General features: G+C 39.1%; 1 protein-coding gene across 2 annotated transcripts in view; it reads left to right on the top strand.

Annotated features, from left to right (window-relative positions):
* The window catches only part of cntn5 (contactin 5), a 111,879-nt gene extending 93,336 nt beyond the window's left edge, over window positions 1-18,543 (top strand). Inside the window, exons 13-24 of one of the 2 annotated variants that reach the window (XM_085430666.1) lie at window positions 1,101-1,228; window positions 1,609-1,784; window positions 3,199-3,319; window positions 5,910-6,068; window positions 8,803-8,952; window positions 9,634-9,704; window positions 15,348-15,582; window positions 15,667-15,776; window positions 15,885-16,071; window positions 16,235-16,347; window positions 16,998-17,166; window positions 17,632-18,543. In XM_085430666.1, the coding sequence (XP_085286792.1) occupies window positions 1,101-1,228; window positions 1,609-1,784; window positions 3,199-3,319; window positions 5,910-6,068; window positions 8,803-8,952; window positions 9,634-9,704; window positions 15,348-15,582; window positions 15,667-15,776; window positions 15,885-16,071; window positions 16,235-16,347; window positions 16,998-17,166; window positions 17,632-17,735 (1,723 nt within the window). In that variant the 3' untranslated portion in view covers window positions 17,736-18,543. Of the gene's footprint in view, window positions 1-1,100; window positions 1,229-1,608; window positions 1,797-3,198; window positions 3,320-5,909; window positions 6,069-8,802; window positions 8,953-9,633; window positions 9,705-15,347; window positions 15,583-15,666; window positions 15,777-15,884; window positions 16,072-16,234; window positions 16,348-16,997; window positions 17,167-17,631 lie in introns of both variants that reach the window. The other variant, XM_085430664.1, reaches the window with a different exon arrangement.
* The last annotated feature ends 248 nt before the right edge of the window (window positions 18,544-18,791 follow it).

The raw sequence follows: 18,791 nt of genomic DNA, 5'->3' as shown, positions 1-18,791 counted from the left end.
GCGAGTTCATACACTTTTATATATCTTGCCTCAAAGGCAAGAATTTGAAAAAACAAAACTAACAATAATTTCAAAGTATTAACCACCTCCCCGTTTAAAATTAGACATAACATAAACATCACAAAGGAATCGGTTTGCCCTAGAGAGCAGCGTGACATGATCACAACATGGTCACAATGCCATACTTTAACATGAATCCTGCTCTATAGCCATCTGCTCACACACCTGCTCTCAGGCTTTTTGTATATAGTTACAGCCACAGCTATCTTATGTCAACCAATGCATTTTCCAGCTGTTATTTACAACTCAGAGAGAAATGTTAAAACCTAATTACTATTGTCTTTCAACTGGAGACGGGAAAGCTGTGGGATTGTGGCTGTTTCTTTTTGTGTCTCCGGTGTGTATTTAAGGAGGGCAGCTTGGTGACATGTACATCTGCATTTGACAGTTTTTGCTTTAGATACATTAAATGAACATTTAAGGTTTCTCTGGCGCTACCATGAGCAGTCTGTAAGATGAATGCACTATTTATGTATACCTAACAAAGAATCTTGTCATCTATTCTTATTATTTTACTTTGTGTAGTGTTCTCTGCAGATTTTGTACTGAAATGTTTCATCAGTGACTTTTAAATTATTCTGCAATTAGAATAAATTGCAGCTGATTGTGTTCTTTTAAAGATTAAATATAGCAAAGCATTGTAGTGGAATTGAAAGTCAGAGAAATAACTTTCTCTGTTCTTGACATCAAAACCTTGTCCTCATTATCTTTAAAAGCATTTCCCTTTAATCCTGTGCATGGTGGAGCTATTTAGTGGTATCAAAAAATCAAATTCATTTTCACATTTTTACTATGATTAATCTTTATTTCATGTGTTTATTTTCATAGTTTGTTGAAATTGAGTTATATAAACAACTTTAAGATGTAGATCTAGTTGTTAGTATTTCAAGCATATCTCATGAGATTGCATATGCTCTTACCGATAGTGAATGTTACTATTCTTGTAACCCGAACAACCCCAAAACATATAACCTCATGCTTGAACTTGTTATTTGAATTGTTTCTCATACCAGTATTGATTTTTGTGTCCTTTCTTATAGGATTATGCTGTTACGGAACAACACTCTGAAAATTGTTAACTCCAGCCGAGCGGATGAGGGGAACTATGTGTGCCGGGCAGAGAATCAGTTGGGCTCGGCAGAGATGACTGCCATACTGTGGGTAAAAGGTAAGTGATGCCCTGAAGGCCTTTATTTTCTGCCAAATTAGCACAAGTCGGCCACCAGTAAACAGTCCCCAATGTCATTTTTTCCTCCCCACCTTTGCTCGGGTGCCAGGGAATTTATTGTGCTTGCTCAGCCGTGAAGAAGGCCTCTCACATTCAAGAATCATATTACAAGGACACACTCTAGCAGTGTAATAGTATGTCTCATAGCTGCACTGCGCACAGTTTAGAACAGAGCTAACCAGGATATTTATCTGACAAAGGTGAGTGTTTTTGCCCAGGTTAGGCTTGGGTTCCCGTGATTGCTCTGCCTCTGATGTCACAGCTAAATGCACTGCCTTCTGTTAGCCTGAGGTGACAGTGCAGCAGCTTTGTGCTTTCAGAGGCCATGCGTGTGGTGCTTAGCCCGAGCAGAGTGGAGGTGACTGTCGGGGAGAGTGTGGTGCTGAGCTGCAAGGCGACACATGACACGTCACTGGATGTGGCTTTCCAGTGGTTCTTCAACCAGAAACCAATCAACTTTCAGTATGACGGTGGCCACTTTGAATACATCCAAACAGTAAGAGCCCGAGTAAGAGCAATAGTACTATTAACAGCAATTTTAACACATTTGCTTTTGTTCCTATCTAACTATTTATCTCTGTCTATCTAATTATCTGCATAAATATCCATATGTTCTGTGTAAACAGAAGGCTTTTTTCCCTTTTGTTTAATTTTAATTTTTCCACATTCATTGAGCCTGTCAACCAACCTATTTAAGTTAATTTTCCTACTAGTATTCTTATTGAACCGAACACTTGTTACACCTGAAAAAGAATCAGGTCCGCCAAAGGTCAGACACCCTTGTGGTATCATCAAAGCGAGTCAATAAATAACCCATTTATGCATATCAAAGACAGTCCTTTTGTTTTGAATTTCACCTGTGAACTGTGAAAATGAGACACTGACTCATACTGGCTCAGCTTTGAAGGTTTATCAGGGTCACCAGTGATTTAGTATGAGAGGTAAGGCTATTGTCAGCTTTTCTTCAAAGCTGACAAGCTTGGCTTGGTTATGGCAAAGTCTAAGATTCTGCTCACAACAAGTACACGGTAGTTATTCCCATCTAGAGTTAATATAGCACAGTATCTCCTCTTTGACTTTTATCCTCTAGAATTGACCAGGGTATACAGGATCAATGATCCTTTATATGCGATGTACCAGCAAAAGCAGAATATACACAGAAAGAAATGTAACCTTTGGCTTCCCTCAGCTACAGGACTGTTTCACTAACCTTGTCTTTTCACCTTCTTCATATTTATCTTTGTTATTTTTGCTGGACCGCTTCTGACCTCTATGTTTCACTTGTTTGTTTAGGACCAGCAGATCAATTGATGATCAATAGATCAATATATAATTTTCTGCCTCAAGGTGCAACATTTTTATACAAGTTAATTTAGTTTTGTGTTTTTTCAGAGGTGCTATTTTCCCTCTCTGCAAAAAAATAATTGGTCACCATAATTGTGACCAACCATAAAATGTTAAAGTTGAAAACAAATCAGCAAGCTACTAGCAGGGAGTCCTGTTTATGTCACTATTCCTTTATCAACAGAGGATGTTAAAAACACATCTGCCCTGATATGTCCTCTGCTACAACCTGTCCTCTAGGGAGGAAGTATTTGCAGTGAGAATTCTTTACAGGCACAACAGAAGCCTGGCTGATGCATGGTTTGTAATTTTAATCAGGTTTCCTGCTAAACAGCTGCCTGTAGACTTTGAATTATTCCCAGTCTTGCCTTAGGCATTTCTCATTTCAGCAGAGAGAAAATACGGGTAGCTGAAGAATGTAGCACCAAGCAAGCACCTGAATTAAACAGGAATTTTTCAAGCCACATGAGCCTCTACAAGATGTAAAGGAATCACACTTTTTGTGTCGAGCACATTTAGGCTTGCCTAATACCTAACTTTTTAATGCTTTCCTTTCCCAATTGCAGCAGTCTTCAACAGTGGATCTGATGATTAGGAACATTTTGTTGAAGCATGCTGGGAAATACGGGTGCAGAGCCCAGACCAGCGCTGACACTGTATTTGCAGAGGCAGAACTTCTTGTGCGAGGTAAGCTTGTTATCTGGCAGTAAACTGTGACGTCTTGCGCGCTCTTTATTGCTGGCGACTTACTGCTTCTCTTGAACTAATCCACAACTGCAGTACAGAATTACCGTATTGCACACTCTTGGAGAATTTAGTCCAAGTCACTGTGCCACTTGGCTAGCTTTTAGGTGAACAGGAACATTGACATAATGAAAAACTATCTCGGTGAACATATGGGCATTGGGCACATGTGGGCCCAAGACAGACTTTCAAATTTAGTGAGCCAGTGCTTTAAAGCTATTAGTAATTCTCTGAAATAATGTTAACAATTTCTTGGAATCTATTAAATTAGCCCAATTTGTTACAAGTGCAGCTCATCTGGGAAGTTGGTTAATTACAGTGATCATTAGAGATTTGCTCCTGCTGGGGACAATTGCGCCAAGACTACTTCCACATTATTGCCCCTTTTTGATCATTTCTACTAATTTTACATTATCATGGTGAATGTCCTCAGCAGATGTTGCATCTGCATGAACAGGTTTGCTATGTGCTGTTAAATAGATTGACTGAAATGTCTAGTGATCAAATGCGTTGGTTATTTTTTGATTGTTGCTGAAAATTGCCCATGCAAGTTCTGGGCTTTTTGGTTTTTTTTGACTGTTGTAATGACACATTAACGCATTGTCAGGCTAATCATCATTTTATGAGTGACACTATTTAAGCCTCATTGCCTGGGGAGTTTTCATGGGAGATGGCAGGAATATTTATAATGAAAGCAAATCTATGTCAAGTTAAGCTTTGCCTGTTGATTGTCTGTGTTATAATCGGGCAATACTTTAATATCAGTGGTTGGTGAGTGACACTGGAATACTGTTGTGCAGGTAGACTCAAACTGTTAGTGTTGGGGTTTAAAGTAAACCTCGAATGTGTTTCATTTTCTCTCATATATAACAATTATAATTTCATAATTTCAAGTAATGAAGTCATCTTTTTAACCTTCAGCTAAAAAAATTATTACTACGCTTATATGTAAAGATGTCACTGAGTAGGGATGCTGTGGCATTAATATGGTCATCTCAGGCTTATAGCAGTAACCCATACCAGTTGTGTGACATTTTTGACAGCCAGCCAATCAGAGGGGAGATAGGTTGAAAGAAAGTTACTCTTTAAGGGAGAGGAACTATGAACAGAAACTCCACTAAAACCCAGTACAACAAAAATAGTTTTGTTTGTCGTTATTTTACTTCTTTTTTTTTTCATTTGACATTGTGGATTTTTCACTTTTATTAGAAAACCTATGGTGAGCAATCAGACAGGTAACTTGGGATGAAAAACGGTGGGGGGATTTGCAACACAGCTCCCTAGAAATGAATTATTATCTGTGCTATTATTAGCAGAGTATGTAAAGTATGCAATTTAATATGCACCTCTAGTTATGAGCCACAGTTTAATATGTTTTCATTACAGCTGACAAAACAAAACAAATGCATTAGTTAATAACAAAAAATATAAAACATGGTAGAGAAGCACGAATGCATCCCCCGGACATCATTATAGGTGGATATTTGTCATGTCAACTGCACATCTGCAGAAAGGATGGTATTTATCACTGGCAATGGCTAGCATGTATCGTTCACATTAATTTTGAGTTGATGCAGTTATTTGCATGCAGACTTCAGTTTTTTTTATATATAATGAAGATATCTTTGTTTCCAAGATACAAAACATCTACAATTCAAATTGTTATTTTAAGCATCTGCATCATCTGCAGATACAACATTTAAATACCATATACTATTAATAAGAAAGGACATAAAATAAACAGTAAGTTGTCTCCTACCTGTCAAAGCTTAAGCTGCTAACTAGCTGTAGCTAATAGAAATCAACTCATTCACTGCCCAAACACTGGCAAAACATTCCATATAGACGCCTATGACAGTAATTATTTGGATCCCACAGTGCAAAGAAATGGCCCTTGCAGTGTAGCTTTCTCATGGGCACTTTTGGGGGGACACAGTAGATTGATTTTCACTGAGCGCGCCACCTGTCTGCTTTTTCATTTACAGCTGTTCCCTCTAGAGTCCTTAGATGTTTGCTTTAGCTGCAGTATACGTTTACCTCTGAAGACTTAGGTAAACATATGTTCAGCTGTATTAAAACAGAGGAAGGCCTGCCGTCCAGTCACGCTGAGCAGAACTGGCAATTCCCTCCAAAAATCCAAAAAAGGAAGCGTCGCTATCCCTTAATCATCGTCAAATCCTTGGCAATGAATCTGTGTCAACCTGCATCCTGCTTAACTTTAGTCAGTTTAGTATGTTGTGTTCTTGTCTGGTGTCTGTTTGTGTAAAGATTACAACAGGGAGCTGGTTTTGTCACCATACACGCACAGCTGCATTTCCCTCCTAATGCTTCCGCAGTTGCATCCATTAGTGTATCTAATTGTAACAGCCCATAATGAAAACATCACAATGGGCCAGCTTAAAAATTGATTCAAACAGCAGCAAAGATTGATGATTGTTTGTTTTTTTCCTTTTTTGCGTGGCCATTTCAGAAGCGTTTTTTTCTTTTAAACTTTCAAACATGTTTTATCTGTGTCTCCTTTTTCTTCCACCAGGCCCCCCCGGACCACCTGGAGTGGTGATAGTGGAGGAGATCACAGACACCACAGCCACTCTGTCGTGGACACGTGGCGTCGACAACCACAGCCCTATCAGCACTTATAATATACAGGCCCGAAGCCCATTTTCATTAGGTTGGCAAACTGTCAAAACAGGTAATCAATAAGGAGCAAATTGCAGCCTGTAGATCTGGGAGGTTAATGTGAGGATATATAAAGGTCGTAATCCTGCCCAAAGTTCTATACCAAGATAGAGAATCAATCCAACCTGATCAAGGTTACTGTTTTCAAGAGAAACAAATACAATTTTCTTTGGCAATCTTCTCTTACTTATATTAAAAGTTTGAATTCCTCGTTTTAAACAGTTGCTATAGAAAAAACTATGAAAACAGTGCTCTCTGATGCCCATGTAAACATTGCCTTCTACATGTGAGATTTTTAACAGTAGGAATAGGATACGATAGGATAAATAAGAAGCAAATTGATCGTATTCACTGTTTCATTCATTCAAGTGTTTGAATGAAGGCTATGCCTAACAGAGTATGAAGTCACTCCAGTGCAGTCTGAGTTTATTTTAGTTCTAGTTTATCTGCTTGTCCATGTGAGTCATGAATATGCAGCTGAACTTACCTCTACGTCTCCTTGCACCTTGGAAGTTGGTGAATTTGTTTCTAGATAACCTGGTTAGCAAGTGCATTTTTAACTAACTGTAATATTAAATATTAAATTTTTTAATTTTAGAAGGCTTTAAAAATGCTCTTGTCGTGTATAGTAGTACAATTAAACAAATCACAAGAAGATATGTTAAAAGTCGATATCTATGAAGTTGTCTTAGGCTAAAATTAACTATGGGGATCATTTATGTCAAGTTTTAAACATGCTTATTTTTTCCAGTAAAGTTAAAATGAGACTCTGTTGGAATTGACTATTTTTTGAAACTGCAGTTTCCAACAAAATAGCACTGTCATATCCCGACAATGCTTATGGCTTTAAAAAAATACTGTCTTACCAAGTAGTAGTACAGTAGTACAAGTTTAAATAAGAACACTTATTAACTAATACAACATATTACCCTTCCCTCTTGCACTCATACCACTGTTCTCAAAAGGGTAATTTCATTTTGCTCCTTGCCTTGTGCGTGTTGAGCAAGAGTCACTTCATCTTCCTGCAGACACTAAGCGAAGGAGGAGATGTGGCTGATGCGCCCGTTTGTTTCAGTCTTTGAGGCTGGTGCTGTAGTGCGACAGCTAGTCGGTCTTAATAAAGAACATGAAACACAGTTTTCTGTCATTTTCTAGTTGAATTCGGCTATTGTTCAGAGGTGCTCAGCAGAAAGTAATTTGAGCACATATCAAATGTCACTGGTGTGAATTTTAGTCAGTGTCATGTCAGCAGTAAGTAGGAAATTAACCTTTTGGGCTTGAATTATAAAACCGATCTATGTTCATTTAGTAAAAAACGCACTTTCAGTGCTTAGAAAGAAATCCTTTTCTTCTGTAACTACATGGAATAGCCATCAATTACTATCACTTAGCATTAAAGAATGAAGGCTTGCTAAGCGTCGTGTGTAATCCATCTTAATATGGCGTGTGATAATTATAGCAGAGTTTAAGGTGTGATAATGATTCATCCCCACAGATATATAAATCATACTTTGTATACCCTCCTCTCACATCATGTCTGTTCAACTACATTTAATTTGATAAAGCACAATTAGGTCTCTCTGATATATTGTCAGTGTTGAACTTGTTAAGATTAGCGTGAAGGGGATTGGGTTTTTAGCTCCTGCTCCTTACAAACAGAGTTATCAGCTCATGTTTGGAGAGCAGCCTGCTTGACAGAGTGATCTCATTGTGAGCCGCTGTGAATGATAAGAGTGTAAGCTCCACTGCTTTAGAGACCTCTGGTTCATTTGTGACATGGATATGCTTTCAGTCAATGTTTGTTTGTTATTGCAGGATCAATATTGACAACGCTTGATTATGGCAGTGCTGAAGCAACTAGATTAGTTGCATTATCTCCTTGTAATTCTATTCTAAATACATTCATAAAATCAGATTTTTTTTCCTTTAGTCTGAGGCTGTAATTTAATTGCATTGGTTTGTTCTGCTGAAACTGCAAAAAATGGTTGAAATCACCTTCACTCTGTAACGTTTTAAGCTGTTGTTCATGCGTCAAAATGCCATATATCACCTTTAAAGCAAATTGTGTAACATCACCACCTGCTGTGAAAATATAACAAGTCACAGTGAATCTGTGAGGATGATAAAGAAGTTGTACAGTCCATAAGAACAAAGGAATCTTTTGTTGGCTCAGTTCACACTAGTTTTTAACTGAAAGGCAGGTTAAAATCTCCCAACACTGACATTTTGCATGCAGGCATAAATTGTGACCCTTTTTTATGTCATTCTACAGTTTGACAGGATTAGATTTAAGAAATGTTATGCACAGTATGTTTTCATATGTAGACTATGTCAACAGACTTTGTAAAAAAAAAAAATTTGTAGGCCACAATCCAGGCTGTGTTGCTCTTCCAGATCTGTTCCACTTCTTGCCTGTTTCAGTGGCTTTTCACAGTGAAACACTTACTTAGTTGCATGATTGAAGTCAAAACCTTTGATTGTTTGGCCATAAAAAAAACCTCTGGCCTCTCCTGGTTGCATTTTATTTCTGTTTATTGCATGCTATACTATTCTTTGGAGAGGATTTTAGAAAAGGCATATGATACCTTACTGATTTATTCAATGTGCTTTCCGCAAACACCTTTAAAGCGCTAAGCTGGCACTTAGGGTACTTACCTATTATATACTGTACATAAGGAAAACTGAAGTGCTATAACTGCAACGTTGTTCTGAATAAATAAACGCACAGGAAATACTCTTGTGTGCAGACCCAGAGCCAGTGACAGGAGACATGGAGTCAGCCATGGCTGTGGAGCTCAACCCCTGGGTGGAATATGAATTTAGAGTGGTGGCCACCAATGCAATTGGGACCGGAGATCCTAGTGCACCTTCGAGAGGAGTTAGAACTAAAGAAGCAGGTAATACAGATTTTGACAGACATCAGCTGTAAGAGCACAATTATATTTATTATAGTCAATTCAAAATCCAGTTGATAACTTATTGCTGTTAGAGAGCTTAGCTGTTGCCCCCATATGCCACTTCAGAACCATGTTGTATTCCCACTGTTTATGTACTCTATTTTAATTGGGGAGGACGTTGAAAGTAAGCTGCTTATGAATGTGAATTTCAACAAGTCTAGTGTTTCTGTAAAAGCAGCCAGGCTTTTAAAGCCCCAAGGCAACAACACAGCAAAATATAGCATTTATGGTGAGCAAAAATTCACTGTGCTGCTTCACTAACTGCTCATTTTCCGTCTACAAAATGCAATAATTATAAAGGTCAGTGGTCATTTCAAAGTGGCTTATTTAATCTGTCCCATCTCTTCAGCGTAATTAACAGACTAATAGCTGTATCTACGCACAGTTGTGGTAATCCATCCCAAAGTTACAATACGTGATCTAAATGTCAACAAATAGGTTCCAGTTCAAAACACAGCACTGGAAACCTACAATAGCGCTCACTTTGATTGACAGATGTTTCAGTGAAGGCACAGCCACCAAATAAGGTAGTTTTTTTTTTTTAGCTGTTTTCTGATGCTTTGACTATAGTTTTAAAAAAGGAGATTTTGTAGTCAGTGTTAACCTCTCTGTTTTCCACAGTCCCATCAGTGGCACCATCAAACGTTAGTGGAGGAAATGGGCGCAGACATGAACTGGTCATCTCGTGGGAGGTAGGTTTTCTGTCCAATTTCATTCAAGTTTGACAATGTGCAAAAAAAAAACCCGTTGAATTAAATGTGTTAAAGGCAAATCCCTTAATTTAAAAATAATACTTCTCACGAGCACAAGATCCAAACATTGGAATTCCTCTGAGACCGTATAATCATAAGCAGAAATAGCACATAAATAACATATAGAAGGGTTTTTCTTTGAAATTCAAGATGCTAAATATATAAACATATTCCTGTTTTTACAGAATCTTATAAAAAGCTTGTCAATGTCTTGAGGCCAGATTGAAGATAGAAGAACAAGGAATAATGACTGCAATAATCAGTGCAAGTCAAAGTTACCCTGATAATAAATGTTACCCCAAAAGGATTTAGAAATACTAATACCATTTTTATTATCTTATCTCCGATTACTTTTATTCTCTGGATTCATAAAATAGTGCCTCTCGTTTTCTCTTGTGACCCTGTAGAACAAAGCAGTGCCTCTGGTAGTGGAAACCCACATGCATAAAGGCACATCATGATGATTATTTTTAGGATCATTTACATGAGTAAACATAAGAAGACATCTATAGCCTGTAAATATTCATCATTTAACTTGAGGAAGTATTACTCACTAGGATTAAAAATGTGATAATGGGACTCTGTGTAAGGAAATTTATCATCGCCTAGACGCGTCTGAAACAGCATGATGAGAATCAGTAATGTAATCCGAGAGTAAAAACGAGCCCACTGCAAGAAGGTTTATTGTAAACATCACTAAGTACATTTCTGACTTTATTCACTGTTTAACAGTGACTACTAAAAAGAAAAAAAATGCATATCATCTAATAATCATGTAGATGTTGCCATCACATGAGCTGCATGTGCTGCTCATCCTAAAAAACTTCACTTCCTGGGAATACTTGTCAGACATTATTAAGGAGGATAAAGCATGGTTGATGGATGACGGTAGTCCTTGTGGTTCTAAGCTTGAAGGAAATGGTCTGATGGTTTCACGATACACAGATGATTGCATTCGTTTCCAGTCAGTTGCATTCACTTGAGGTGAGATGCGATGACTAGCTGCAGTAACGCTCGGTGTGTTTTTAGGGACTTGCATTTGATTGTCATGCTATTCCCAGAACCATCAGCGGGAGATCTAATTAACACATAGACAAAAGTTTCAGCAGCTCGAAAAAATAAAACGAGATCTTAGAGAAGTTGTGACTCTTGTATAGAACAAATTAATAGTACCTGTGATTACACTATCCTGCTAATACAAGGTTTTACATTTCCTTTTGTAAGAACCAAGTTTGGGATACAGCACTGTGCAAAAGTGGAGAGTCAACTCTCATTTCTTTATATTTTCCTTGTGACCAACCAAAATACACAAGAGAACATCAGGAGAGACAGGAGGCAAAGGAATACACAAGCTAAGAAATATAGAACAGAAACCAAAACACCAGTAGTCATAAGCCAAGAACCAAAAGGAAAACAGCCCAATAAACAATAATATAGAATCAAAACACTGGGCCACAGGCCCAGGACCGTGACAGAATGGTGTCAAACATGAGTGTGTTTTACCCACAATCAAGGCTTACCTGCTGAGAGCGCAAGTGTCGAGTTCACATAAGTTTTTATCGTTTCCTTTTGTGAAATACAAAGCTCTTGAAACCTGAATTATTTATTCATTGTTCATCTGTCCACTTTCAGCACATCACAAAAATAACACATACAGTTTCTTATCATGGCATTGTTGCTTTTATTGGCCCACTACACCTTCTGTGTGTACACGTTATAAAGTTTCTAACAAGCAGTGTTTCCCAGTGTCAAGCCACAAATACAGGCATTCACTCCAAAAGTTATTAATCAAACACCTGACTGTTGCAAAATACCCAAACCTGTTTTTTTATGTTCACCAACCTTTTCATTTTGATTAATTATTATTTCTCCACTGATAATTTCCTCAAAACAAACCATTCATGTCAGTTTCCCCCTTGTGTCTCCATTCACAACACCGGGCAACCAGGGAAAACAGCTGCACACTCCATCTTCTTCTGAACATGTCTGGCCACAGTAACACCTGGAGGTGTGCAGTTCTAATTACAGTCCAGGTGTGCATAGTCTGTATGCTTGATTGCAGCGATGTTTTGGAAAAAATGTAAATAATGTTCCTAAAAACTAGAAAATGAATTTTGATAACCCTAAGTTATATATTTTTTATATAAGAATACACTTTTATTTCTACTTCCATTCTACATGTGGCACGACAGTGGGACTGATTTGCAAACCAAATACAATTGTGCACTGTTGCATAGAGAAGACATAACTGTAAGATTATCTATTTTTTTATTGAACACCAGAAACAAAGAGGTAAACCACATTTAACTATACTACCGTGACATAAGCTGTAGCACTACAGAATTCTTTCTCATCAGCTGTGTCAGGTGTAGGTGGTCAAAAGCAGACCAAAGTGCGCTTTTACACCCTAAACTCAAAAGTTCTTGAAGCTTGGGCCCTCGGTGTGTTGCTGATTGAAAAGAATTTCTCTACTTCTTTGTTGCTGTAACTTACTGCAGCTGTCATTTCCAACAAACACGACAGTTTGCACTACATACTGGAAAGTTCCTCAGCTGTAGAAACAAAGATAAAATAACCCAGGTGGTGATGCACTGAACTCCAAGGCAGCATTGACCCTTTTATTAGGAAAGGCAAGGGAGATGCACATTATCTCCCTTGCCTTTCCTAGAGGGGTATATCACATAGGATGCCATGTGAGCTGTGAGGGGCTCAGGTGAACATTCATCATTAGGGCAAAGTGACCTTTTTCCATTTAGACACAGAGACGTGGGAGACCCATCTGCTGTGATATACTGGATGATTTTCTCTGACTTTCATTGAATTTATACTCAGATATGGAAAGTCATTGGCCCACTGGGACAGAACAGTTTTCCTCAGGACCAACCGTTGAACTGGCTGTTGTACAAAGGCAGAACATACACGAGATAACAGACTAAACATCTGTCTACAGTCATTTCCAGCACATGTGCAGATTGTGGTTATAAATGGCTCTGCATTTCAACATGTATAGATGATGTGTTGGGAGCTGTGGCAATATTACCATGTTTATTACAAGCTTATTATTAACAGTGGCCAAGGAGTGGCTCAAGATCATAGCTCATTGCATTTTAAACAGGGTTCTAATTTAGCCTTGAGAAATTTGCTTAAACATCACGGATCTTAAAGTTAGAGGGCGCAACTTGGTAATAATTGCAAAAATTGCTGACACGGTTCAAAGACGGCCAGCTGGGCCATTTACTACACAGAGCTACATCAGTCTGGCAAGTGATTAAGATGTACTGAATTTAAAATTTGGTCCCACCAGAGAGGCGCAGTAAAGATTAACCTTGACTCTTAGCGTCATTCTCTCTAAATCCAGAGGTGTTTATGAAAATCTGTTTGTAATCTCAAGCTACAATAGTTGTAGAAAATATAATAAGTTTCACAACAAGTAAGCGGGATATTAGTATGAACCATTTCCAAGTGGACAGCCTGGCTCTCAGCCAGATTCAGGCCAATGCAGCTACTGAATTGCTATGAGCAGAGCTGAGAATTTGCAATTGAGATCAGCTGAGGGATACATTAACAGGGGACCAGTGAACAGATGTAGAGGCAACTGACAGTTATTCTTGTAGTTATTAAGTATGGGAGCCCAACTGCCACTGGGAAGATAACCTTCACATCAGGAGATGTGCACCTCCATGGCACATTATGGGGGATAATGTCCATTCCAGATGGGATGCTGTTTGGTGGTAGACCATTTCCTATTTATAACTCAAGAGTGTCATTAGCTTGGCTAGTATAGCACAATGACATCCATCTTATAAATACCATAGCGCCCCATGTTGAGGGACACATAAAGCTCATAAAATAACGATTGATGCTTGGTATGACACAAAAGCCTAATAAAGAGCCCTTATGAGTCATGCGTGAATTTAAATAATTACAAACAGCAATTTCTTGCTCACGATTCTCCTCATAAGGTTTATAGCTGTGACTTTCGTTCACGCACATCCATGATCTGAAGAATTAGGTTCTTCCACGAGTGGCTCAGCATAAAAGTGAGAGCGAACATTATTCAGTCTCCTCATTTGTTTTCATTCAGACATTTTCTCCAGTCAGATCAAGTCACTTGTGAAGTAGTGAGCCTACAACAGTGAAAAATTTAAGTGCTTCTTCAAGAATTATATTGTCTCTCTGCCAATTTTGAGGTACAAGAATTGGTCACCCATCAGGAAGTGTGTCAGTTTTCGAGAGAATCACAGCACAATGCTGAGACACTTCACTTTGATACAGTAGCCTCCTTCTGGTTCTTGGCATTTTAAGTAGTTTTAGCTCTACCCTATTTGTTCTTGCTTCTGCTAAATGCTTTTGGAAATAAATCAAGACTCTGTCAGTGATCAATGGAGATGGATATTAGAGGAGACGGAGCAGGAATGTTAGCCCTTTTTGGCAGTCAGGGCATGTGAGCGCATAGCAGTTCAGCCTTTCCAATCATCTGTGGAAAGTTGTCAGAGCCTGGACAGCCATGGTGGGCAGGGTTATTAAGCAGGATGAATGACTAAACAGTCTCTGCAGCTTCATTCAGCCATCTCTTTAGAGGCGACTGCGAGAGACTGCTTTTACACTTGTAGCCAAAGGGAGGACCATTAGTGATGCCTCCATAGTCCCCATCACTGAGCCTTAAGACTTACCTCAGTTCAAACTGTGTCCACGCTTATCTGTGACTATCTCACATCCCAAAGTCTTTCTGAACTTAACTAGCTAATTTGTTCACGCTGTTTTGTAAAGACCTGTGTTCCTTGGAATCTCTTTCAAATCTCTGCCAGCCGTGAGAATAATTTTGATGGAAGCTAATTCATTTCCACTGATCATCCCTGTAATTAGGCAGTCACGGTGATTGGTCATTGTCGAATGAAATGTGAACTACATCTCTATTCCCACGCAATCCCCCTACAGACTAGATAGCTAATGCGGGTGATGCCTTCAGGGGACTGTATCACTCTGAAGCTTATGCAAATCAACACATTACAGCAAATGCAGCATACTTGCCAAAAACAGGTGTACAGGTGTTTGTCATTTATTAAATTTAGCCAAAGATTTAATCCCTGCTGCTCATATTTTAATTAGATTCTAGCTCACTTAATAAATTGGCACTTGATTTGATTAAGTACAGAGCAGCTGTGGAAGACACTTCCCAGTTTCACCACTATAGGAAAACCACAGATAATCACTGGAAACCCGTGTCCCCAAAATCCTCCTGTCAGACATGGAAAGATAAATAGCTACATAATGGGCACAACTGAGCCAGATATGATTTGTTTCCATTGCTCAAGACTGACTGCATCTTTATTAATACTGGCAGACAGTTGCAGTAAATGGGTAGGAAATTGAAAGCTGGTTAAACGGGATTACCGCAGAGGAGAAACTTCTTTTTTCATTCAATGAGATCCTTGCTTTCAATGATGAAGCTGTCCAGATTGGAAATTGTGAAAATGATGCACTTTCAGTCAAAGAGTTTAAGTGCTGCTGAGCTGCTTTTGTATTCTTATACCAGTGAAATACACTCCATGGTGATTGAGTCTCCTCTTTCTGTGTTTTCAGCCTGTATCTGAGGAGTTCCAAAATGGTGAAGGTTTTGGGTATATTGTTGCATTTCGTGCCAACGGGACACGAGGGTGGAAGGAGAAGATGGTGACTTCCGCAGACTCTACGATGTACAAATACAGGGACGAGACCTTCCCTCCTCTTACCCCCTTTGAAGTGAAGGTTGGTGTCTACAACAATAAGGGAGATGGGCCATTTAGCAAAGTTGTCATCATCCACTCTGCTGAGGGGGGTAAGTTAATATTCATGGTAGTATGAATTTTAAAGACAGAGGAGGAGTTGTTTTCTCCATTAGATCTTCACTGTTGTTTTACAGAGCCAAGGGAAGCGCCGTCTGATGTGAAAGCTTACGGCATTTCTTCCTCAGAAATTAGAGTGACTTGGAAATCGCCCACGCCTGGTCCTGGAAAACCAAGAGGATATGAGGTTTGTATAAATTATGTCTGTGATTGTTTCTTTGCACACTTTTGGTGTGTGACATTTTGTAAAACGTTCTCCTTCTTGCATTTTTCTGTCCTTAATTTCTATTAACAGGTCAGCTACTGGAAGGATATGGAGCTGGAGGAGTCAGGAAAAAAACAACAAACTGTAAAAAATGAGACATCGATGGTCTTGACAGGATTAGAGGGGAACAGTGTGTATGCCATTACAGTAAAAGGCTTCAACAGCATTGGCCAAGGTCCTGGCAGTACTGCTGTCACAGCCAAGACCAGGAAACCCCGTGAGTACAGCACTGACACTAATCTCATAATACTATATATGGAATACAGGCTACTTGTTAAGTTTGCTTGCCTGTAGAAAGTGTAGTAATTGACCTAGTTGGCTGAAGCTCTCTTTTAAAGTCTTTTTAAATTTGGACTTTGGGTGTTGTGTTATATCCATAGCTCCTGCTCAGCCACCAGCCAACCTTCACTGGCTTCAGGAGGGCAACAACGTGTCCTTAAGCTGGGACCCCGTGAAGGCAAAAGACAATGAGTCTGATGTCATCGGGTACATGGTAATGATCCATCCTTATATTGTTCAGTTACATAAAATCTGGTAAATTGTTAATGCAGGGAGGAAAAGTTCCCAAACAAAGTATCCTATCCTCGATTTTGCTAAAGATTGATCTCAAACTCTGCTCGTCTCCACATGAGTAGCCATGTTTATAGTTTATACACTGTGGCAAATAATTATTTGATCCCCTGCTGAATGCGTATGTTTGCTAACTCGCAAAGAAATAAACAGTCTTTAATGTTTATGGTCGTTTCATTTTAATGGAGAGAGACGGGATATCAACGAAAACAAAAACACATTACATAAAAGTTGAATAATTATTAGGATCAAATAATTATTTCCCCGACTGTATCTTAGAGAAATGATACCTCTCGAAAAGATTGAAAAATGACCTATGATACACAACTATATAAATGCAATAGGTATTACCATTACCTTCAGCAGGGTTTACATTCAAACTACTACTTTCTCATAAAGATTGGCTTGCTGCATTTCTACTGACCTAGTTTTGTAACAAATAAGAATATATCTGCAAATACACTTAGCTTATTTGACCATTTTTTTCTTTCATAGGGGTCTGAATGCACTTTTAGTGTGATATACGGGGAAATAAAAAGTGAAGTAAACCTTCAATGTGCATATGTAATGCAGGTGTTACTGAAACAGGAGGGCAGAGGCCACAACCAGGTGACAAGAACCATTAACCCTTCAACCATGCTCTCACTGCCAGAGGGAGGCACTTATGTCATCGAGGTGCGGGCGCTCAGTGAAGGGGGAGAGGGAGCCTTCAGCTCCCAAGTTCGACTTGTCACTTCCTCTGGTAAGCTGGAAGCTGCTTAGTTGCCTCTCTTCTCACTCACATTACATGACCTCTGAAATCCAATTTCTATGCACAAGCTGTTTTCTCTTTGTAGCAATCTTATGTCCTGCCCTTAATTTAGTCACCACAGCTGTTCAGCGAGCCAAGTTTTCTTTGGCTAATACTGTTTTAATTACCTCGCCCACACAAACCTTCCTACTCCTGCACAGCCAATTAACTTCTAAGCAACAGAATGAACCGAAACTTTGCAGTGTTACGTGTGACCAGCCAGATTTTAAAGGCAGTTGCAGTTTTCCTCTTTGTCTCTATATTCCACCACTCATTTTCCACCCTTCAGGAAAAAGATTATTTCCATGCAGCTACACGCTCCCGATATATAGACCACTATATTGAATACATAATTTAGCATTAAAAAAAGAATTCATCTTTGTATTGACTCTCCTCTCATCCACTTGCTTTCCTTAGGTGTCCGAGCAAAAAGCAACCAGTGCTCAGTGCACTGCCTGCCACGGAGCCTAACATGGACTGCGATCCTCCTGGTTCTTCTGGTGCCTTCAGCTTCCTGGTGAGGCCACGGTGGTGTCCTCACTTTCATGAAGGGAGCCACCAGTCTTCTGCTCCCTTTTTCTCTCTGACTGCCTGCTTGCTTCGGCCTTACCCATCTCAAAGGGCCTGAGGTGTGCTGAAGGGGTTTGATTCTGCCAGTTCACATGCAGCTCTTCAGAGTCCCTCCTTTTCAATTCAGTTTTCTTTGAGACATTTGAGTTGCGCCATTCTTTCCAACATCACAATAGTGTTGTACTGTAGTATACATTATGTGGAAGGATTTGTTTAATCACTTAATTTAACATTATGTGTTCCTCTCAATGACTGGCATCTAACTACTTCCAGACGGCTCCTACAGCTCCGGGGCTCTACAGAGCATGAACAATTCCTTGAAAGCTGCTGTGGTAGTAATACAGGGATCAGCCGACCTGTTTCTTTTCATTACTTATCTGCATCAATTTACCCCTTGGCTGCCTAACAAGCAATGCAGCAGAGGCTCAGTAGAGATAAGTGCATTGTTTTCTTATTCACACATTGAGGAGAAAAAAGTTTTTTTTATGGAACCAAGAATCTTACTATTTCCAGACTTGCTTTTTGTACATTGTGTTACCTTTAGAGAAAAACAGTGGTGTGTGTCAGCTATGTCAAACTCTGTTTTTTGGTAGCAATTAAGCAATGCTTGGTGATACAGTTTGTTAACTGTTGGATGTATGGAAGTAGGAAACAGTGGTTTGGGTACATGCTGTGCCCAAACACATTAATAGACAAAGATAGCTCTGTACGGACTCCTGGTGTCAGTACAAATAAATGTGATGTATATTTTTTAAATGATTGTTTTTGGAATTTCTGACTTTCAGAATGTCTGTTCGTATAGGTGTGTGTGCGTGTGTGTCCGTGAAATAACTCTAATATCCAGTAGCTACACCCAAGGTATCCAGAAAACCATCTCTGAACACAAAAATGACACAAAAGGTCAAACATTGAAGCAGACGGACTACAACATCAGGTGCTCATCTTCTGATGACTGCTTCCATCAGGACAACAGGCCATTCATTCACATATTTAAACTAAAACTCAAA

This window comes from Copadichromis virginalis, linkage group LG14 (genome assembly GCF_057382275.1).
Source record: "Copadichromis virginalis isolate Kocher_CV1m ecotype Utaka linkage group LG14, C_Virginalis_male_GT1.1, whole genome shotgun sequence".
NCBI lineage: Eukaryota > Metazoa > Chordata > Actinopteri > Cichliformes > Cichlidae > Copadichromis > Copadichromis virginalis.
Note: the sequence above shows the minus strand (reverse complement) of the source record. Positions and strands in the feature narration are given on the sequence as shown.